This window comes from Amblyomma mixtum, chromosome 1 (assembly GCF_055824585.1).
Source record: "Amblyomma mixtum isolate Tamu chromosome 1, ASM5582458v1, whole genome shotgun sequence".
Taxonomy (NCBI): Eukaryota; Metazoa; Arthropoda; class Arachnida; order Ixodida; family Ixodidae; genus Amblyomma; species Amblyomma mixtum.
Window position 1 is genome coordinate 3,167,838 of NC_143012.1, and position 19,278 is coordinate 3,187,115.

General features: G+C 46.8%; 2 protein-coding genes across 2 annotated transcripts in view; one reads left to right on the forward strand and one right to left on the reverse strand.

Moving 5' to 3' along the window:
- LOC149365263 (protein KRI1 homolog) overlaps positions 1-19,278 on the forward strand; it is a 35,779-nt gene that overhangs the window by 11,737 nt on the left and 4,764 nt on the right. The window contains exons 10-13 of the mRNA XM_089541442.1: positions 1,787-1,957; positions 4,153-4,231; positions 12,295-12,419; positions 17,340-17,433. Coding sequence (XP_089397568.1) covers positions 1,787-1,957; positions 4,153-4,231; positions 12,295-12,419; positions 17,340-17,433 — 469 coding nt within the window. The remainder of the gene's footprint in view (positions 1-1,786; positions 1,958-4,152; positions 4,232-12,294; positions 12,420-17,339; positions 17,434-19,278) is intronic.
- Positions 8,574-9,887, reverse strand: LOC149365264 (uncharacterized). Its single transcript, XM_089541450.1, has one exon. The coding sequence runs from the start codon at positions 9,537-9,539 to the stop codon at positions 8,784-8,786; it is 756 nt and encodes a 251-aa protein (XP_089397576.1). The 5' UTR covers positions 9,540-9,887; the 3' UTR covers positions 8,574-8,783.

The following is a 19,278-nucleotide window of genomic DNA, read 5'->3' on the forward strand; positions in this document are numbered from 1 at the left end:
CCGAGCTGGTGCTGTGCTCTGATGCACGCTCATCCCACAAGAAGCCACACATCATGTCCACTGTCAGCACGTCACTGTAGTTCTGCACTTCCATCACATAATAGAGCAGCTCTTCTTCCAGTTCGCGAATCTCGCACAGCTTGTCTCTTGAAGTGCATTTTTTGCAGCTTGTGTTTCTCAATGCATCCTTTTAACTGCACTGTCATCGGACGCACTTCTTGGCCACGTCGAATTTCCTGCCTGTCACAAGCTTGCTGTGTTTGAGAGCTAACTCCCAGCTGCGTAGCTATTAAGGTGCTTGCCCATCGTGCTGAAACTGCAACGCTTGGCGGCAGCACGCAAAAGCCACAACTATACAATCAACTGACATGCTATCGCAATTCCCATGCCTTTGGCAGCTGGAGGTGGTGATACTGATGCCAGTGTGGATAGCGGGAACTTGTGGCAGAGGAAAAAGTTTAGGATGATGATGATGAGCTGCAGTCTTGGGCACCATCCGTTGGTGGCACCTGAAAGCTCTATGCGCTCACGTGGCCTCCGCAATCAAGCGCACCATTGCTCGCAGCTGGAGCTGATCGCGAAGGCCACGGCGCATGCATTTTGAAGGCTATTCCCACTTGGGTTGTGGAAAGTTTGGGTGCAGACCTTACACATATATATATATTTTTTAATATTTTCTTCGGAAAACAGGGTGCGGCTCATACATAGGTGTGTCCCTTACACGCATTTATACGATATACTACCTATACGAACTGAGTACACTACCTTGGATTTAACAAACTTTATTATGCCACCTCGGATATAACAAACCGTATTGTGCCACCTCTGATATAGCGAACTTCAGTGAGCTAACCTCAGATATACCAAACCTAAGTACAGCAAAACTTTGATAATTCGAAATCCCAGATAATTTAAAGAATTTCTGCTGTCCCTTAATTATGATGCATTAAAAGATGGGGGGTGTTATGCCTTACCCCAATTTCACCGTAAACTGGTGAAGCGATGTGGCGCTGATGCTTGATATGCAAAGTGCCGAAGCCCTAGTACTGCCAGCATGAAAGCCATCTAAGCTACAGCTTGTGGACCACCAAAACACGGGCCTGCCCTAAGAACAAAGTGAGGCAGTGGGATGAAGCGGGGGAGCCTGTAATTGCACTCAACTCTTTTTGGCCAGCAAGAGCTACGAATTGGACGGTGAACTATTATCTGGCAGTGCGTTCCCACAACACAATTTTTTTGCCTTAGTCACATTTTTTTTTGCTCTGTCGGGTAATTCAGAAACCTGATTTGTTGAAATATTTTTCGCGGTCCCATTGACTTCGAATTAACGAGGTTTTACTGTTTGCCACCTCAGATATAACAAACCTAAGTATGCCACCTCGGATATAATGATCTTTCATGTGTGGACTTCGGACGTAACGAACTTGGTGCATGGACCTCGGATATAATGAACCTAAGTGTACCACAGTGGCTATAATACGCTGTGCTGTGCCAGCCTCAGCTATAACAAACATTTTTCTGCTAATGCATTCAAACAATCCACCGAGGATTGCCTATGAGTGTTTCTGCTGTCCGTTACTGCGGCTTCTAGTTGGACTGGAGCCAGATTTTCGTTGAAATTTTCATACAGCATTATATTTTACCAATGTTGTTACCAGGCAAAATATTGGTGAAACATCAGTAGGCTGGATGCTGAATTTGTGCAGAAACAAATGGCTCTGTTTCCCATTAGTCTTAGTTTTAGTGTTTGCAAGAGTTTGGCGCATCTTTTTGGCCTTTTTTGCAGGAAAAAGAGCAGAAAAGAGAAGAAATCAATCGGTTGAAAGCCCTCAAGAAGAAGGAGATCCTTGAGAAGCTTGAGAGGCTCAAGGAGGTCACAGGAAACGAACAGGTCGGCTTTGCAGATGCTGACATTGAGGGAGACTTTGACCCCCAGGAGTACGACCGACGCATGAATGTGAGTGATAAGTGCTCACAGCTTTGCACAGTTTTCGGGATTGTTCAAGATGCGTGTTCAAGTGAACAACAGGAAAGTGATGGCGCATTCATTGGTAGCTTCATGAGACTTAGTTTGGATTTCATTCTTATCATTCTGTGCCTTGTTTCAGCAGCATGTTAGTTTCACTTTATTTATGGCTAGATAATGATGCTGCGCTTTTTGTAGCAGTCACTGAAGCTGGTTACAAGACGATCTTGATAGGATCTGGCATTCCACGCTTTCTCAGTAACTTCACTCTGAATCTGTTACAGGCATTGGAAAAAGGAAAAGAACATAAGTTTGTGTACAATAAAAAGAATTTGTTTGTCTAGTGCCATCAGTCACTTCCTTGAGGTGAATTTTTTTTTGCCCCTCAATACATGCCATGTCCATGTGGTTTTACATGGCCACTCAAATTTCATCACTGAACGTTCACTGTGTCATAGGTCACGCCTTGTATTCCTGCTGTGTGGCACAAATACACAATGAAGCTGGGGGAGAGCCCAGATTTTTCGAACAGCCTGTGAAAAGCATGCATGCTAGGTTGCTGTCGCCATCTGTTGCACTAAGTTGACTTCGCCGGAGGCTCACGGTTGTGTCATGATGCGCAAGAATAAAGGCTGTGAGAATCACTGCCGCATTGAACGTTCTAAAGAAATTGTGAATTGTGGATTCAGCCTTGAGGTTGTTGCTACAGTCGCCAGCTGATTTTTGTCTGAACGTAGCATTGATGCTGTGGCCAGTTGACTGTTTGCCACCTTGAAAGGTGCCATCTTAGATTCAAGCGGATTCACTCTGACAGATTGGTTTGGATAGACGTGGCAGAGCCTGTTCCTAATTGTTGCCACTCATTAGTGGCACAGTCTTCAACCCCTTTGAAGTGGCCCACAACGAGCGTGTTTGCCTAAGCGCACGTTCACATTCATAATGGGGCAGCAGAACTGTCCTCCGCGGCTCGGACACTGCCATCCACGGTGTGGGCATGGGGAGCAGGTAGAGATTCTTCTTACAGTAAAGCTGGATTTACCCACGCTGTTCCCCCTTTCAGTCTTTATAACTATTGTTGCCCTAGGAAACAGGCTCTGTCCTTGCCTCGTGTGGGCATGCATTGCAGTGCGCTGGTACAGAATCTGTTTGTGCTTATCACACATTTCAGTGTCAATGACATGAGGCATGGAGCAGCCAAGTACACTGCAGACATAACAAAAGTATAACTGGTTCAAATTTTTGTTAACATTATTGCTTGGAAAGTGGAACATGGGTAATGGCAAAATGAAGGATTTTTCAAGCCGCGCTTTTTTTTTTTTTTTTCAGCAAGGTGATTCTTTTATGTTTGTGGATTTTTCGGACTCTTAGATTATTCGGACTATTTCTTGGGTCCTGCTAAGTTTGAAGAATTGACTATTGCACGAACAGCTGTTCGGATTACCTGTCGGGGGGAGATCATCATCATCATCTTGCCTACGCCCACTGCAGGGAAAAGGCCTCTCCCATATCTCTCAACTTAAGCCTGTCCTGTGCCAGCGGTGACCACGTTATCCCCCTCAAACCTCTTTATCTCATCCGCCCGCCTAGCTGCCGATGAGGCTCAGTGGTTACGATGCCCGCCTGCTGATTTGAAATGCGCAGGTTTGATCCTGGCCGCAGCCGTCGCATTTCGATGGTGTCAGAATGTTAAGAGGCCAGTGTACTGTGCAATGTGAGTGCAATTAAAGAACCCCAGGTGGCCGAAATTATCCAGAGCCCTTCACTGAGGTGTCCCCCATAGCTGAGTCACTTTGGGATGTTAAACCCCATAAACCAACCAACTAAACCGTCATCCATCCCCTAACTGCCTGCCGCCCCCTGCTACGCTGTTTTCTTGAAATCCAGTCCTTCACCCTTAACGACCATCGGTTATCTTACCTTCGCATTACATGCCCTGCCCCAGCCCACTTCTTCCTCTCGATTTCAACTAGGATATCATTAACGCGTGTTTGTTCTTTCATTCAATCCGCCCGCTTCCGATCTCTTAACGTTACACCTATCATTTTTCTTTCCATAGCTTGTTTCATTGTCCATAATACCCGCTTCCCTCACGCTTTTTTTTTGGAGGTGACCCAACAGAGTACATAGATTACAGTGTGGTTGATTGTGCAACAGCACATTCTTACGCTCATTCTTCTTGTGTCCAGGCTATCTTCAACAATGAGTACTATGAGCAGGAAGCTGAAGAAGTGAAACCAGAGGACCCTGTGGATGAAGAACTAGGATGTAAGTGAGCGGGTGACGATTTCATACTATACTTTGTAATTTCCATTGTTCTTTGCTGCTGTTAATGAACTTGCACTGTAGTTGTGCTTCATGCACAACTACTGTTTTTAGAATATATTTAGTTTTTAAAACATATACATCGATGACCGATGTTTCGGACACTCTAGGGTCCATGAAAACGACCGAAAAATTGGGCAGTCCGGAAAATCAAATTTTATCGAAAAAATAATAAACTTATTGCCAATATGGCGGAGGAAGGGAGGGAGGGGTTGTGTGCATTCTGAAGATCCTTGTGACTAAACTTCGCCTCGCTTCATGTGCACAGAGGTCAGTTGGGCAGCGGACGCTTTTGCGAGCTCAGCCTGGTTGTGCTGCCCTCGGTGTGCCGCCGATGAACGCATGGGTTGGGACAAAGTCTCGATGCGAAAGTGAATTCGCTGCTGCAGGAACTGTGCTGTACTTGAAGCAAGAAGGGCTTGGAACGAGAACACAAAGATGGTGAAACGATAAGAACCAATAAACGGTCGAAGAAAGCACTGTCAGTGCTGGCCCTCGTTATTAGGCCTAGTGACTAGAGCCAAAATAGGCATCATATCTGGCAATATGCACTCTGCGGTGGCCTGCATATACTGAGAGGTGTCCTGCCTGTCATCGAAGCCACAATTGTTTACGGTTTTCCAATAGAAAAGTCAGGGTTGCGGTGCGTTTTGCCGCGGGTATGTTGAACTCTCTTTGAAATGTACCACCATTTTCTTCTGCACTCACCATCTCCATGAAGCCATACGCCTCCTATGTGTTTCGCTGCTACCTCTTCCCGTATTCGCAATGAAAGACTCGGCACAGATGAGTTTTGCTAACTCTGCTCTGACTGTTGTTCAAGATTGTGCGGCAGACGATGTTCAAGAACAGTATGAATTCAAAACCACACGGGTGCAATGTTCAGACTCGCGCAGAATTTCTGCCTCGAGATCTAAGAGGATCCTTTTAATGGGAGCCTGAAAGGATTCCGATGGGCGTATTCTAGTGCAACAGATTTGCATATGTGGCCTTTGCTGGTATTCGAGTCAAGCTTGAAAGCTCTGCGTGGACCCCATAATTTAGAAATAATTTTTAAAAATTTATGTTCACAACAGCTTGCAATCGATTAGGGCAGCACCTCACCGTGCTGCTTCCCTCACCCTGAAGACGCCGGTGGGGGATGCCTGGGCTGATATCACTTATCACAAGGGCATCCTGGAAAACTGTACGTTTATTCACGACGCAGTACAGATATATATATATCGCCGACCTTGACGTCATGCACTCAAAAGGCGGGCAATGCTTCCGCGACTGATAACGCGACCACACGCTATAACATTTCCCGTTGTGACTGGCGGAAGTGCCGTCTCGGCAGCTCGTGGAGACTTGAAACTCAGGTCTGCCGCAGGAACCGCCGATTCTATGTCAGGCGTTGCACCCGTCGCGTCTTGTACTGGCTCTGTGTTTGGCGGTGCAGTCACAAGCTCTTCCGGGACAGTCGCGGTTAACGGCACTTCCGCGGGGACGTCAGTACATGGCGATGGTCGTTGCTCCGGCAGCACTGGACACGCAGGACTCGAGATGGGATCTGCATGCCGAGGACACAAGTGGTCGGCGTGCACAAAGCGAAGCTGGTTCCACACTTTCACCATGTAGGTCACCGCACTCACCACTTGACACACGATGCCTTCTTCCCACGATACACGCTCACCACGCACTGATTTCACGAACACAGGGTCCCCCACATCAAACACCCGCTCAGTTCCTCGCGTCACTCACGCTGTTCCTTCAAATGTGCCTGCTTATTTTGCATAGCATTGTGAAAGTCTGGTTTGAGTAGCGACAGCTTTGTGCGGGGATGGCGCTTCAGGAACAGCTCGGCGGGTGTGCGGCCAGACACGCTGCTTGGAGTGTTGCGGTAGCTCATTAGGAAACTGTCAAGTCCCTCCTGGAGTGAACAGGGCGCACCAGAAACCTCACATTCGAGCACCTGCTTGAGCAATGCTTTCTTTAGCGTTTGCACTGTGCGTTCCGCAGTGCCGTTTGACGCAGCATGGTAAGGAGGAGAACGGATGTGTTTGATTCCATTCCGAGACAAGAATTCGGCAAACTCTGAGGACATCAACTGGGGACCGTTATCGCTGACTAGGACATCAGGCAAGCCGTACGCTGCAAAGATACTGCGGAGTTTGTCAATAGTTTTCGAGGTGGATGTTGAGGACATCAGGCACGCTTCGACCCACTTGGAAAATGCATCCACTAAGACAAGAAACACATGAGAGCCTTTGGAGGCAAAATCTGCATGCACGCGGCCCCAACACTTTGCTCGATAGTTCCACGGCTGCAGTGGTACAGGCTGAGCGGCGGGTTGAACCGCCTGGCAGATTTTACACCTTACTATGTGCTACTCGATGGCCAGATCAATGCCAGGCCACCAAACGAAACTCCTAGCCAGCATCTTCATGCGACTGGTGCCTGGATGCTCCTCATGCAGCAAGTTCATCACGTGATCCGTCATTTCTTCCGGAATCACCACTCTAGCACCCCAGGTTACACAACCCTGTTCCAGTGAAAGTTCATCGCGACGCCTGTAATAGGCTCCAAGTTGATCTGCATACTGCCTAGGCCAACCGTTCAGGGTGAACTCTTTTACACGAGACAAAGCCCAGTTTCGCCTTGTCGCTTTAGCAATGTCAGCGGCCGTTATCGACAGGCATTGGAGCACTGTGAGACACTCCCTTGGAACTTCCTCAGCTTTGACTGACAGTGGTAATCTGGAAAGTGCGTCGGCCACTTGTACATCTTTCCCCCGGCGGTACCGGAGGCGGTACTTGTATGCTGCCAGTATCTTAGCCCATCGCTGCATTCGCGCTGCGGCTAACGTAGGCGTTGGCTTCTCCTGCCCTAAAATGCCTAGTAGTGGTTGGTGGTCTGTGTAGATCGTGAAAATCCTACCGTACAGGCAGCGATGAAATCTTCTAAGCCCAAAGATCAAAGCTAATGCTTCGCGCTCGCACTGCGCGTACTTTTGCTCGGCTGCTGTGAGCGTTCTGGACGCGAATGCTATCGGCCTTTCATCGCCGGCAGCCGTTTCATGGAAGACAACCGCCCCCAAGCCATACGCTGACGCGTCACAAAGCATCGCTATCGGCTTATCTACATCGTAGAACGTCAGTACCTGGCTGCTAGCGAGCAGCTCTTTTGTTGCGGTAAAAGCCTGATGGCATTCCTCTGTCCATGACCATTTTTGACCTTTCCTTAATAGCCGATACAGCGGCTCTGCGACGGTGGAACCATTCTTTAGGAATTTAGAATAGAAGTTCAGCATGCCTAAGTAAGCCCTTAGTTCTGTCACGGTGGTGGGTTCCGGTGCCTCCAAAATTGGCGTCTTCTTTGCGTCTGTGGGATAAATTCCCTGTGAGTTTACCGTGTGGCCCAAGTATGTCACGGCATTTTGAAAGAAACGGCACTTCGCTATTTTCAGCGTGATACCGTGCTCTTGCAACCTATCCAGGACACGTTCAAGGGTCTTTTGGCAGTCCGCCGTGTCTGACCGCGCCGTGATTACATCATCAATGTAGCATCCGACGTGCGGAATGTCTTTCAAAACCACGTCCATCATGGATTGAAAAATCGCTAGTGCACTGGCCACATCATAGGGAAGGCGCTGAAACTCGGAAAAGTCCCAAGCTGGTAATAATGGTCAAAAGTGGTCGTGACTCTGGTTTAAGAGGAACCTGCTGATACATGGTAGATAGGTCAAGGACACAAAACACCTTGCCTCCTGTGATTTGCCAATACAGATCCTCTGGCCTGGGTAAGGAATAATGATCGGTTTTCATGACCGGGTTCATGGTCATTTTGTAATCGCCACACAATCGGAGACTGCCGTCTTGTTTCGGAACAATAACTAACGGCGTTGCCCAGTCACTGTGCACGACTTGGCGAAGAATTCCTTTTTCCACCATGCTGTTCAGCTGGTCTGTTACCTTCTCTCGAAGAGCGAAAGGAACGGGTCTTGCGCGGCAGGAAACTGGATCGCAGCCTGTTCGCAACACTACCTGCGCCTCAAACTTCTGTATGGTACCTAGGGCGTCGGTAAAAACGGAAGGATACTTCTTCTCTAGTGCTCGCACCCTATCTTCAGACGTAATTTGACCAATTTCAGGCCAGTCGAGCTTTAGGTATTCCAACCAATTTTGCCCCAGGAGCGCTGGAAGTTTCCTTCCGTTGTTCTTGAAAATTATCAATGGTAAAGTGGCTCTTTGGTTCTTGTACCGAACAGATACCTCACACTGCCCCTTAAGACGTATTTGTTCTCGAGTGTACGTGCGGAGAGACATTTTAGAGGGTTGGCACTTTACATGCGGAAAAAGAGACTTGTATACACTCTCAGGGATAATTGTGACAGCCGCCCTAGTGTCAATCTGCATGCTTAAGTCTTTCCCTTCAACTTGCACATTCACTTCGTAACCTAAATGGTTGGAGTTTATGATATGATAGACTTCCTGTTCATCGTCTTCGTCAGAACACTTTAGGGTATTCGTTCTCCGGTAACGACTTTCCCCGTTCGGACACGTTTTTTTTTCAGATGTCCTTCTCTTGAGCATTTCCGGCAAACAAAGTTTTTGTACCAACTCGCGTCAGATGAATGTCCTTTGCCACACCTTCCACATTTCTCTCTCTTCTGACCTTGGTCACGTTGCACTTCTTTAGACCTCCCTAGCGAATGTCTGCTGACCGCGTTTAGCGACGCCTCTTGGTCTCTCGCTTGCATTAGCGCCGTGTTCCGTTTTGCTAGTTCTCTATCGAGTGCGACTTTGCAGGCGCCTTCAAACGTCAGGTTATCCACGGCGAATAAGGCACGCTGACTCTCTTCATTGCATATGCCTGCAACTAGCCGGTCGCGCAGGGCATGTTGCAAAAATTCGCCGTATTCGCACTTCCTCGCCAAATGCTTCAACTCGACTATGAAGTCTTCCACGCTTTCATGCTCATTCTGAACACTCCGGTTAAATTTGCAGCGCTCTGCTATCACTGAGCTCTTGGGGCTGTAATGGTCTTTCAACAACTTGGAAACCTCGGCGTAAGGCTTCTCGCTTGGCGACGCCGGCACAACCAAGCTCTTCAAGACTTCGTACGCTTCCGGGCCGATTACTGTTAAAAATACTGGTAACTCTTTTTCGTCGGTTATGTCGTTCGCCAATATGAACTGCTCAAATCTTTCGAGGTATGATTCAATGTTCTGTGTTTTGGGGTCGAACTCTGCTATCCTTCCTACGTGTGACATTCCGTAGCCGAAAAGAAAACGCAGTACTCATCAGCTTGGCTCCTTCCTTTGCGTAGTCCGCTTTGGTCGGCGCTTCTCCGTCCTTTTTCAGTGGTCGTTTGACGCTGCCACCCGTCGGTAATCCCAGGCGTCGGTCAGTGGTCAGGAACGATGTCCCGGAGTACGTACTTCGCTAATGGCTTCGAGTGCCAGACAAAAGCTGCTCTTGCCGTTCGTTTCTGTGCCTGCACTGCCAACCCGGCGCCTGTTGCTGCATGCCTACGCGGGACGTAGACACCCTCGTCGCCAAATGATATAACTTATCACAAGGGCATCCTGGAAACAACTGAATGTTTATTCACGACGCAGTACAGATATATATATCGCCGACCTTGACGTCATGCACTCAAAAGGCGGGCAATGCTTCCGCGACTGATAACGCGACCACACGCTATAACATGGGCGAGTCTTGAAGCTGGCCGGTCTGCCCACTGACATCATCGGGGTGGGCGACGCGGTGTGGTGAGGTGTCGCCCTAATCGGTTGCGAGCTGTTGCAAACATAGATTTTAAAAAATTATTTCTAAATTATAGGGCCCACGCAGAGCTTTCAAACTTGACTCGAATACCCGCAAAGGCCACCTCTGTAGATCTGTTGCACTAGAATATGCCGATCAAAATCACTGCGGGGTCTCTTTAAGCTTGAATTTCATTTTGTTGATTCAAGTTTTCAATCTCGCCTGCAGTTTGAATTAATGAGGTTCCACTGTACACATTATATGGCAGTGAGTGCGAACGAGGTCCAAAAAATCGAGCAGTCAATTGTGGTGCGTCCGAAATTTCAGGCGCTTTTATACATGGGCTCTATGGGCTATGTTGCAGTGCCGCAGAATAGTCTGAATAATCAAGCATGTCCGAAAATCAGCCGCCCGAATTTTGGGTCAACTATTATAGCAATACTGGGTTGTGGGACCATTATTGATAGCAATGTTTTTCAATGAGAAAAACATTGATAACATAAAAGTGCGAGAACCGGACCTAGTTGGTTGTACATCGTACATACATATATACATATTGTTTTCCACGGCCTATAGAAAATTGCAGTTAGACATGATGTACTAGTCGTCTTCCCAGCAAGTAAAAAACTTTCAGGATTGTGTGCTGAAGGGAATAGTGAAGGCGAAGCCGTCAGAGGTTCCACCTGTGTCGTCAAGCGCCAGAAGCGCTTTGTCGAGTGTGACTGCGAAGTTGTATTCGTATACTGCATCCCACTGGCATGCGGAATGCTGTAGGGTGGTCATACAGAGAGATATTTGAGATATGGGGAGCTTGAAAACAAGTGCTGTCTAATTAATCACCCGTGCGAGCTGGCAACGCATTGTGTTCGTTGCAAAGGCTGTAGGCCTCTGTTTGATAGAACCTCATCCATAGTCAGTGCAAAAATCAAAAAAAAGAGAAATCATTGAAGCCTGAATGATTACATCTGCAGGTTCGAAGAAATGTGTAAGCAATGTTTCACTGTCATTGTCAGATAGTGAACTGGAACTGCTGATTCTGTGGGACCCATCCTGTGGTGGATGGTTTACATCATCAGCGTTTGGCTTCTTTTGGGTTGGGTTTGTTTTATCCTCTTTCTGTCATTCCTTTATCTTTTTAGCAATCTCAGTTTTTATAATTTACTACTGTGGCTCTAGCTGTGCAGCACTTGCCGTTTCTTTATAATATGGGAAAACCTTCGTCACCAATAAACAGTGTTCAGTGTGTCGTGTAATTTGTTTCATTGCCTGATTGACAACATGCTGACTGTGAGTGCCTTAATAATCTGAGTTCTGATGATCAGCATATTTCATTAAAAGATTTGGGTGGGCTGATGTGGCTTTTGAAAAAACTGCCACTCCAAAACTTGCTGCATTTTCTTTTGTTTATCTTCAGTGCAGCGTTGTGTTGTGTCTGTTGGTAGAAGCCGCGGTTCCGGCCTTTCATTGTGATATACACTAAAGCCTCGATAATTCGAACTTGGATAATTTGAAGGACTTCTGTAGGGTAGTAATTTCTCGTCCACTTATATTTGGAGTCAGCTTTCTTTTTGGCCAGCAGGGGCTATATAGGTGGTCATTCGTCTTTTACATGGCAATACTATACAGTAATCGCAAAGGTCGTCCAGTAAAGGTACTGTGTTCCCACAACGAAATTTTTTGTCTTACGCCCATGGTTGTTGACACAGTTTTGAGACATGAAATTGAAATGCAGCATATTGTTGCACTTTCAATGGAAAACATTTTTATGCCACTTGGAGGGAACAGGTTCACATGAAAGCCAGCAGTATGTGGCCAAACATAATGCAGATAAGCTCCTATACATCTCTTCATAAATAACGTATGCAAGCAAACATTGGCATAATTTGGTAAAATTGACGTTTTGCTTTGTTGCACCAGAATTGAGTCGTAGTGGTACCGTTTGTTTGGTTGATTCACCAACATTTCTGCCATGAAGTAATTTCAGGTTTTTTGAAGTTTCTAGTTTGACATCTAACTGTAAATTATGGTAGGATGCTGACCGAGCAGTAGTGGACACTGTGCATTTCAAGTTTGAATGTTTATTGTTTCATGGATTCTCTCCATGTAGGGGGCAGAGGTAAAGGCAAAATGCCTGACAGAGCCTGTGCCCCCCCCCCTACAGTGGTGTTTAAAAACAGTCGTTTTTGAAACATACTTGACTGTAGTGCTGCTTCGCTGAGGTATTCTTTACTCAGCTGTTTAATTGGGGGTGTATTACAGTGGAAGATTGGGACCAGTGGCAAGGTGGTGAGGAGGACGAATGTGCTGAGGGCGAACAGAAGTGGACGGAAAACGTCGATGACTCTTACCCCGGTGATTTTGCTGAAGCTGGGGACGACGAGGATGTGAGTACGCTAGCGGGCCATGCTTGCTCCCATTGGCTTCTCTGCTTACCTATAGTTGGATACAACTTAAGAGTGAGGCGGCTTTTCCCCGTCAAAGGAGCCCCTTCCAGCCAGTGGCGTCTGCCGATTCTTACCGTGCTAGTGTCACAAAGCAGGTAGTGGCAGATAAAAGGGGATGGTCCCCTCCCTCCATAGTCGGGGATAGACCCCTCTCTCCATTGTGGCACCGCTCCCTGCATTGTCACCCCAGCAGGGTCATGAGAATCGGCCGACGCCATTGGCTTGAGGGGGGTCCTTTGACGGGGAAAAGCCGCTGCCTTCTTAAGTTGTATCCGACTATAGTCGTTTACTCAATTAGCTACATCCATACATGACGGAAGCCAGTAGTCACTGAAACCAAGGAGCATAGGGGATGTCTCCTTTTTTTTAAATTTTTGATTCACAAGAGCTGAAGAGAAAACAACCACATGCCGCCGGTGGGATCCGAACCCACGACTTCCAAATTTCACGTCCAGTGCTCTTGCATCCGGTAACACAGGGCGCACTACGCCCGCTGCTATGGACGAGCGTGGCGCTGGTGAACACTCTCAAGATTCGGTTGTACTGCACATAAATGCCCCCGACAGCCATCGCCGTAGCTCTGTTGGTAGAGCACCGAACCCAAAATTTGGAAGTCGTGGGTTTGGATCCCATCGGCGGTATGTGGTTGTTTTTTTCTTCTGGTTTTATTAATATCCCGTTGATGAAAAACCACATATTACAAAAAAAAACCCTTATCACTTTCTATCACTGTTGGCTTCCGTCATGCATGTCATAACGAGCACCTCTTTCCGTCCCCCGTCTGCTGAATAGCTGTATCCATGACATACAGTTATGTACGACAGAAAGTTACCACCTTCCATTCTTGAGCTTCTTTTCCGCATGGCACTGCATTGAACAACAGCAACAACAAAAAAAAAGAGCATTGGCTGTTCGGGTGCGGATGCTCTTTGCAATAAGCACTTGGGGAGGAAAGGAGTTGCTCAGTGGTCTCCACCAGCCCTGTGGATGCAGGGCTGGTACTGGCACTTTCTTTCATTATTTTGTTCTTAGTGTCCTTGAGCTACTGGTGTGCAAGTAAATTGGTTTCAACATACAGATGCCAGCTTCAGCATTTACGTTTGGTTTGGTTAATGGGGGCTAGCGTCCCAAAGCGATTCAGGTTATGAGGGATGCCGTAGAGAAGGGCTCCGGAAATTTTGACCACCTGGGGATTCTTGAACGTGCGCTGACATCGCACAGTACTACACGGGCCTCTCGAATTTTGCCTCCATCGAATGGCCTTGTGGTGAGGCATCCACCTAGCATGTGGGAGGTGCAGGGTTCAATCCTCAGTGCTGCCGGATGCCCACTGGTTTTTCAGTGGGTACAAGCATTCCCCTGGCCTGGTGCTCGGCTTTCTTTGGGGTGAAATTCTTGGAGAAAAGGGCCACAATTGGGCATCAGGGCACCATTCGCATTTAAGATGAAGCATTTATGGGGTAGAGTTGAACCTAGTTCTACCTAAAACGTTAAAAACCATAAGATAGTTGGATACAGTTACACCTGGATTTAACAAACCTCCATATAGTGAATTCCTTGATATTAGTAAGTTTTTCGATTCCCCAGTGCCAGCCCATTGAAGTGCGTGTGTATTTGAGACCTCCATGTGATGAAGGTTTTGCGGCGGTTGACCTGATCCAACAAACTCGCTACGCCGATTATCTGTTTGTGCTGAGTTACGAAATTTGACGGAAAAGGTTCATGACGATAAGCCACAAATTGACTCGGGAGGAACGCCTGCGATTGCAACAAACGACAAAACGCGCCATGATCCAGCACCGTCGACGCATCTGTTTGTGCTCAAAAGCAGCGAAAAACACACGCCACGAGTATTGCACGCCCATCACTGCGTGTTGATAGCTCTCACGCATCCATTGGGACAACAGTGGTGGGTAGACTGAGACGGGCATGGAGGAAGGAGAGCATTGTTTCCTTGCTCCTTCCCTTTCTCTCTTACCCAACTGACACCCTCCTCTCCTCTGTTGTCCTTTGAATCCTATTCCATCATCCACCAGCCACTCCCATAACATAGTAGTAGTCACTGCACACGTGCGAATGCATGCACTCTGCCTCAGCCTCCCCCACTTGTCGTTATGTGAGCTGCGGCGGGTAATTGCAGTTGCTGCTGCATCAAATTGTTGCTCTGCGTTTATGACTTCAAGTAATGGGGTTTTCTGTAAACATTTGCAATGTGACTTAACCTACATTTATTTATTATTTTGGTTTCTGTTCTGCATTGTACCCTTGGTCTGCTTGCGAAAACTGCATATAATGAAAACATTGGTGTTTTTTCTTTATATTCAGGTTTAACTGTAGCCAAGTTTGTTGTGTAAAATGCAGTGAAAGACACACTCAAGCAGTGCAGTTAAATCAGTGAAGGAAGATAAGAGGAGAGGGAGGCCGCGAAAAACAAGGCACCAATTAGGTTCACTTTTCTGCACAGCGCTGTCAGGTTGAGTGCCAGCTAGACTGGTTTCCTTGCTTAACAGCCATGCCTTGTGGAAGATGGTGCATCAGAGTGACAGCTGTCTCCGTTCTCACCACCTCTGTGACAGCTGATGTGAGCACAGGATAGTTATTCTGCCAGGCTACAACAGGTGCAAGAGGCATGAGCATAGGCTGACCATCTGGCTGCCAACCCTTTCCGTTGTGGCTGTAGACGAGTTTGAGATCAGAACACTAGCGAGCAATAAAAGGGAAAAAATTGGCATGACCGCTTGCCGCTTCACCACCAGTCACTTATGTAATGCAGAGAAGCCTGCTGCCTGCCATTCGGTTGGACGTCGCTTGGGATTGGGCAGTTCTGTATATCATTTTCTGGCCAACCGTGTTTGGCATTGAATGTGTTTGTTAAGAATATTTAAGAAGTGTTCAATTCAACCAATAATTAAAGATATCCATGTTACTTATGTTGAGGTTCAAGTGGGTTTCCTTAATGAGCTTGCAAACTGGTACCAGTGCCGCTGTTGAGCTGCACGCTACTGTGTGCATGTGTGCATTTTTATAAGTTGCCAAAATGTTTCCACTCTGAGCTTGGCACAGGGGTCACTCGTAACAAACCCTTTTTCATGTCTGCTGTTTATGTTTGCTGTGTCTCAGACAAAAATTTTTTTTTAGAAAAAGTGTGATAGATAAAATTATATAAAATGCATAACAATAATTGAGATAGAATGCGCTTTATAATGAAATTTATTTGAACGCATATTTTGCTTGAAATGCTGTGAAAAAAAAATCAGTAAACACAACAAAAAATAAAAAAGAACAAAAGTTTTGTGTTTATATGACAATAACTTTCCAAACACTTGTACTAAAAAAATTCTAGAAATTACAAAACAATTCAAATTCTTTCTAAAACATGGCATTAAAGTTTGAAAATGATAACTTGAATAGTTTTCGAGCTAGAATTTTTTTTCTTTATGCCTCTTGAAAAGGCTCATTTGAGAGTGCCCTTGATATGATTTTTACAGTCCATCAAAAAAAAAATTGGAAGTGTAATGTTATGCGCCAAACGAAAGCTTGGTAAGCGTGGTTTAAAAAATACAAATCAAAACTTATTTAATTTACATCAAAAATTGAAAATAAAATAAAATAAAACTCAACAAAGTATAGGTGCGATATTGCAATATATAGTATGCGATAAGCATAGCTGCGATGTAGCTGCAGAATCGAAATCCAACGTTGCAACATCTTCGTCCGAGTCACTGCTGCTCGGAGGATCTTGAAAATCAGCTGCAGAGGCTGAAGAATCATGTGTAGCGGGACTCTTGCCGAGTGCGCGAAGCGCCCGACCTCGATGTGACGCCATCCTCACCGCGTATTATGTTGCAATAAGCCTATGCTCCAAGGGCACTCAAAAATGCACGACCGGCGGGGAAATTACAAACTAGGCCGAAAATGGAACTAACCGTCTGAGCAACAAACCAGATGCGCCCGCACAAGCGGACAGGAAAAAGAAAGCGAAACTATCAGTCCAACGTTGCGGGATTGGTTTGCGCAGTTACAGCGTCTGAACCAAAATCCGACAATGCAACATCGTCACCAGAGACTCTGCTACTCGTAGCATAGATAATAATTGCAGTCAACGCAGTAGAATTGCGCGCAGCAAGGTTTTTCCGAGCGCGCGCCGTCCGCGCACCCGACGCCATGCACGGAGCGTCCGCGCCGTACCCTCCGCTTCAAGGGCGTTTCAAAAATTTGCGCGTCATGGGAAAATTGCACTCTACGCAGAAACCGAAACTGCAGTCTCTGAAGAACAACTTAGATGGCGCCACATCACCGTAACGGCTATAATGAGGAGCTTCGGTTCGCACAAACAGACCGGAACGAGGAATCTGAACGCACAGGCGAGCGTTCTGGGCTCTCGTTGGCCAGTTTGAGCTTCGAAACAATACCTGACGATACAGCATCATCGTCAGCGTCTGTGCTAATTGATACATCAAAAATATGTGGTGCAAACGCAGCGGAATTGAGTGGAACGGGGTTTTTTCAAGCGAGCGCCATTCCCGATGATGACGGCTTGTTCGGAGCGCCCAACGCCGCACCCCCAACTTCAAGCACGTCTCAAAAATTGCCGCTTTTTGGCAAAAGTATAAACTAAACACGAAGTTGAAGTTCAATGTGCGAACAACAAACCAAATGACTCAGCAAGTCCGTAGCGGCCGCGGTCGCGCTGCCGTAGCGCTTCGAATTTTTCGATCGCCGGTGATCGAAGCACAGTGGCGTGGTAACGAAAGAGTTAAAAATGAAATCAAGCTCCACAGTCATATGTTGCAAGCTGACTTTGTCATTTTGCATTTTTAGCTGTCTGCGTAGCGTACTAAGACAGTCTCATTCTTCCAGGAATCAGAGTGGACGAGTGAAATGAAAGAAAAGCGCCGCAAAAAGTCCCATTTTGCCAAGGCTGTAAGCAAGAAAAAACCAGTCTTCGATCCCTGTAAGTAAGCTCATATTACTATTCCACGGGCTTGTTTAAAAATTTGAGGGACACTTAAGGTGGGCCGCCTTTAATTTTCTTGGCTGCATCATGACAGTGCACAGCTACAATGCACAGGGAGCCACACTCCTTGGAACAGCCAGCGAATGGAAACGGTGACATGGCATGTGTGCTTTTCGCAGGCTGAATCAGCTGATGCACGGATTCATTGCGCGACTCGGTATTCATTGCCGCACAGAATGAGTACACAATGTGACCCACCAGTGACCCATGATGCAGCTAACTGTTAAGCCCCCCTTAAAGGGGTCATTACGCGGCCTATCGTGGCCTATCGTGGTTTTTTGTTGCAGGTACTGGCCATAACGTTATGTGTACTTAAAAAGGAAGTAGGGCTCTACGCATGCATTCGAGCTAGAAACTGCTATTCAAAGTTATCGACTCTAAGCCTCTCCCACTGGTTACAGCGGCCATATTGAAGCAGCTGGGTGACATCATGTGCAGTCGTTTGTTGCAAAACTGCCGCATGCATGGTCGGTGCAGAGCAGAGCACAGCTACACGAGTCCGGCTGTGGCACATTGTGATGAAGTCGCTAAGATTGGGCAGAAGCAAGACAGAAAAGGGAAGGACACAGGCCTTTGTGCCCCCGTCGTGACTCCCCCCCCCCCCCCCCCCCCCCGCACCCCTTGCCCGGACAACCCACTCCCCAACGCTCACCTCACGCAGTTCAGTCGTTCAGTCTTGAACAAGCACGTGGCCATCAGTTAATGTCGTCATGGATTGCGAGTGCGCCAGTATTGCCTGACTGTCACACAATTCAGGAGAACTTATTTACAAATTACTCGCTGCACCAAACGAGCTCATATTTTGCCCAGTTATTTTGAGATGCATAGCGAACAAAATGCAATAAACAGCTTGAGCCTGAAAAATGATATCATGACCCCTATGAGGGTATGAGCGATAGCGTTACTGGCTCTCTTCAGGGGCCTGGGGTCCTTTTTGCATATCATTTCGCAGACACGGACACTGTTGTACCAGGCGCACCAGGCCTTCCTTTAACCAAGTCGAACGAACAGGCCTCAATGGCCTGGGGGTATCGTGTCTGATAGGTTCAGTTCGCATCAGTTCGCATTTAATTTACCTGAGATTCTTGCATGTCATAATGACGTTTGAGTCGTGTTGCAATCTTACACTCACAATTTATGTGGTGTTTGAAGCACTTTACAAACCCACTGCTCCATTTGTAACATCACTACCTTTTCGACCAGTCTCTGTTTTTTTGTATGCTGCTGGGTTCCTGGCTAAACGGGAGCCTTAATGCTACTGTGTTAAAAATGTGTGCTCCTGCATCTCCCATGCCAATTGTGAAACCTAAATAGGCCGTACAATCAGATGCCTGGCTTGTGATAGAGACTTCTAGTATAGCGTTATACGCAAGCATTTAGTTGGAGGCTAGAGTGTAAATCGCATGAGCACTTTTAGTTTATCGTGTGCCGACCCAAATGCAACGATAACGCAGGCTGCAGTAGCGCCATCTGGTGTTAAAATGTGAAAATATTTTGTGACACATTTTTTGCACTTAGCCAAGGTTATCCAAGTCTTATTGTGTGGATAGCCAGTTCCACGGCGATTTCAGTAAAGCCAGGGCCTAATTTCTTTTAGGTAACTGAACCGAGCAAGGTTTTTAAAAACATCATATTGAGTTCTTTCGGACCCTTCTGCCTACTGCCGAAATAATTACATTTGGCAAGGCTATGACTACCTTGGCATAAAAATCCAAATCAAGCCAATCCACATTCGGCGGTGTCTTGTTATACCCCTGTCACACGGGCACTTCGGATCGCGAT

Coding starts and splice junctions, on each gene's coding strand:
- LOC149365264 (XM_089541450.1), bottom strand. CDS start 9,539: ATGTCACACGTAGGAAGGATAGCAGAGTTCGACCCCAAAACACAGAAC.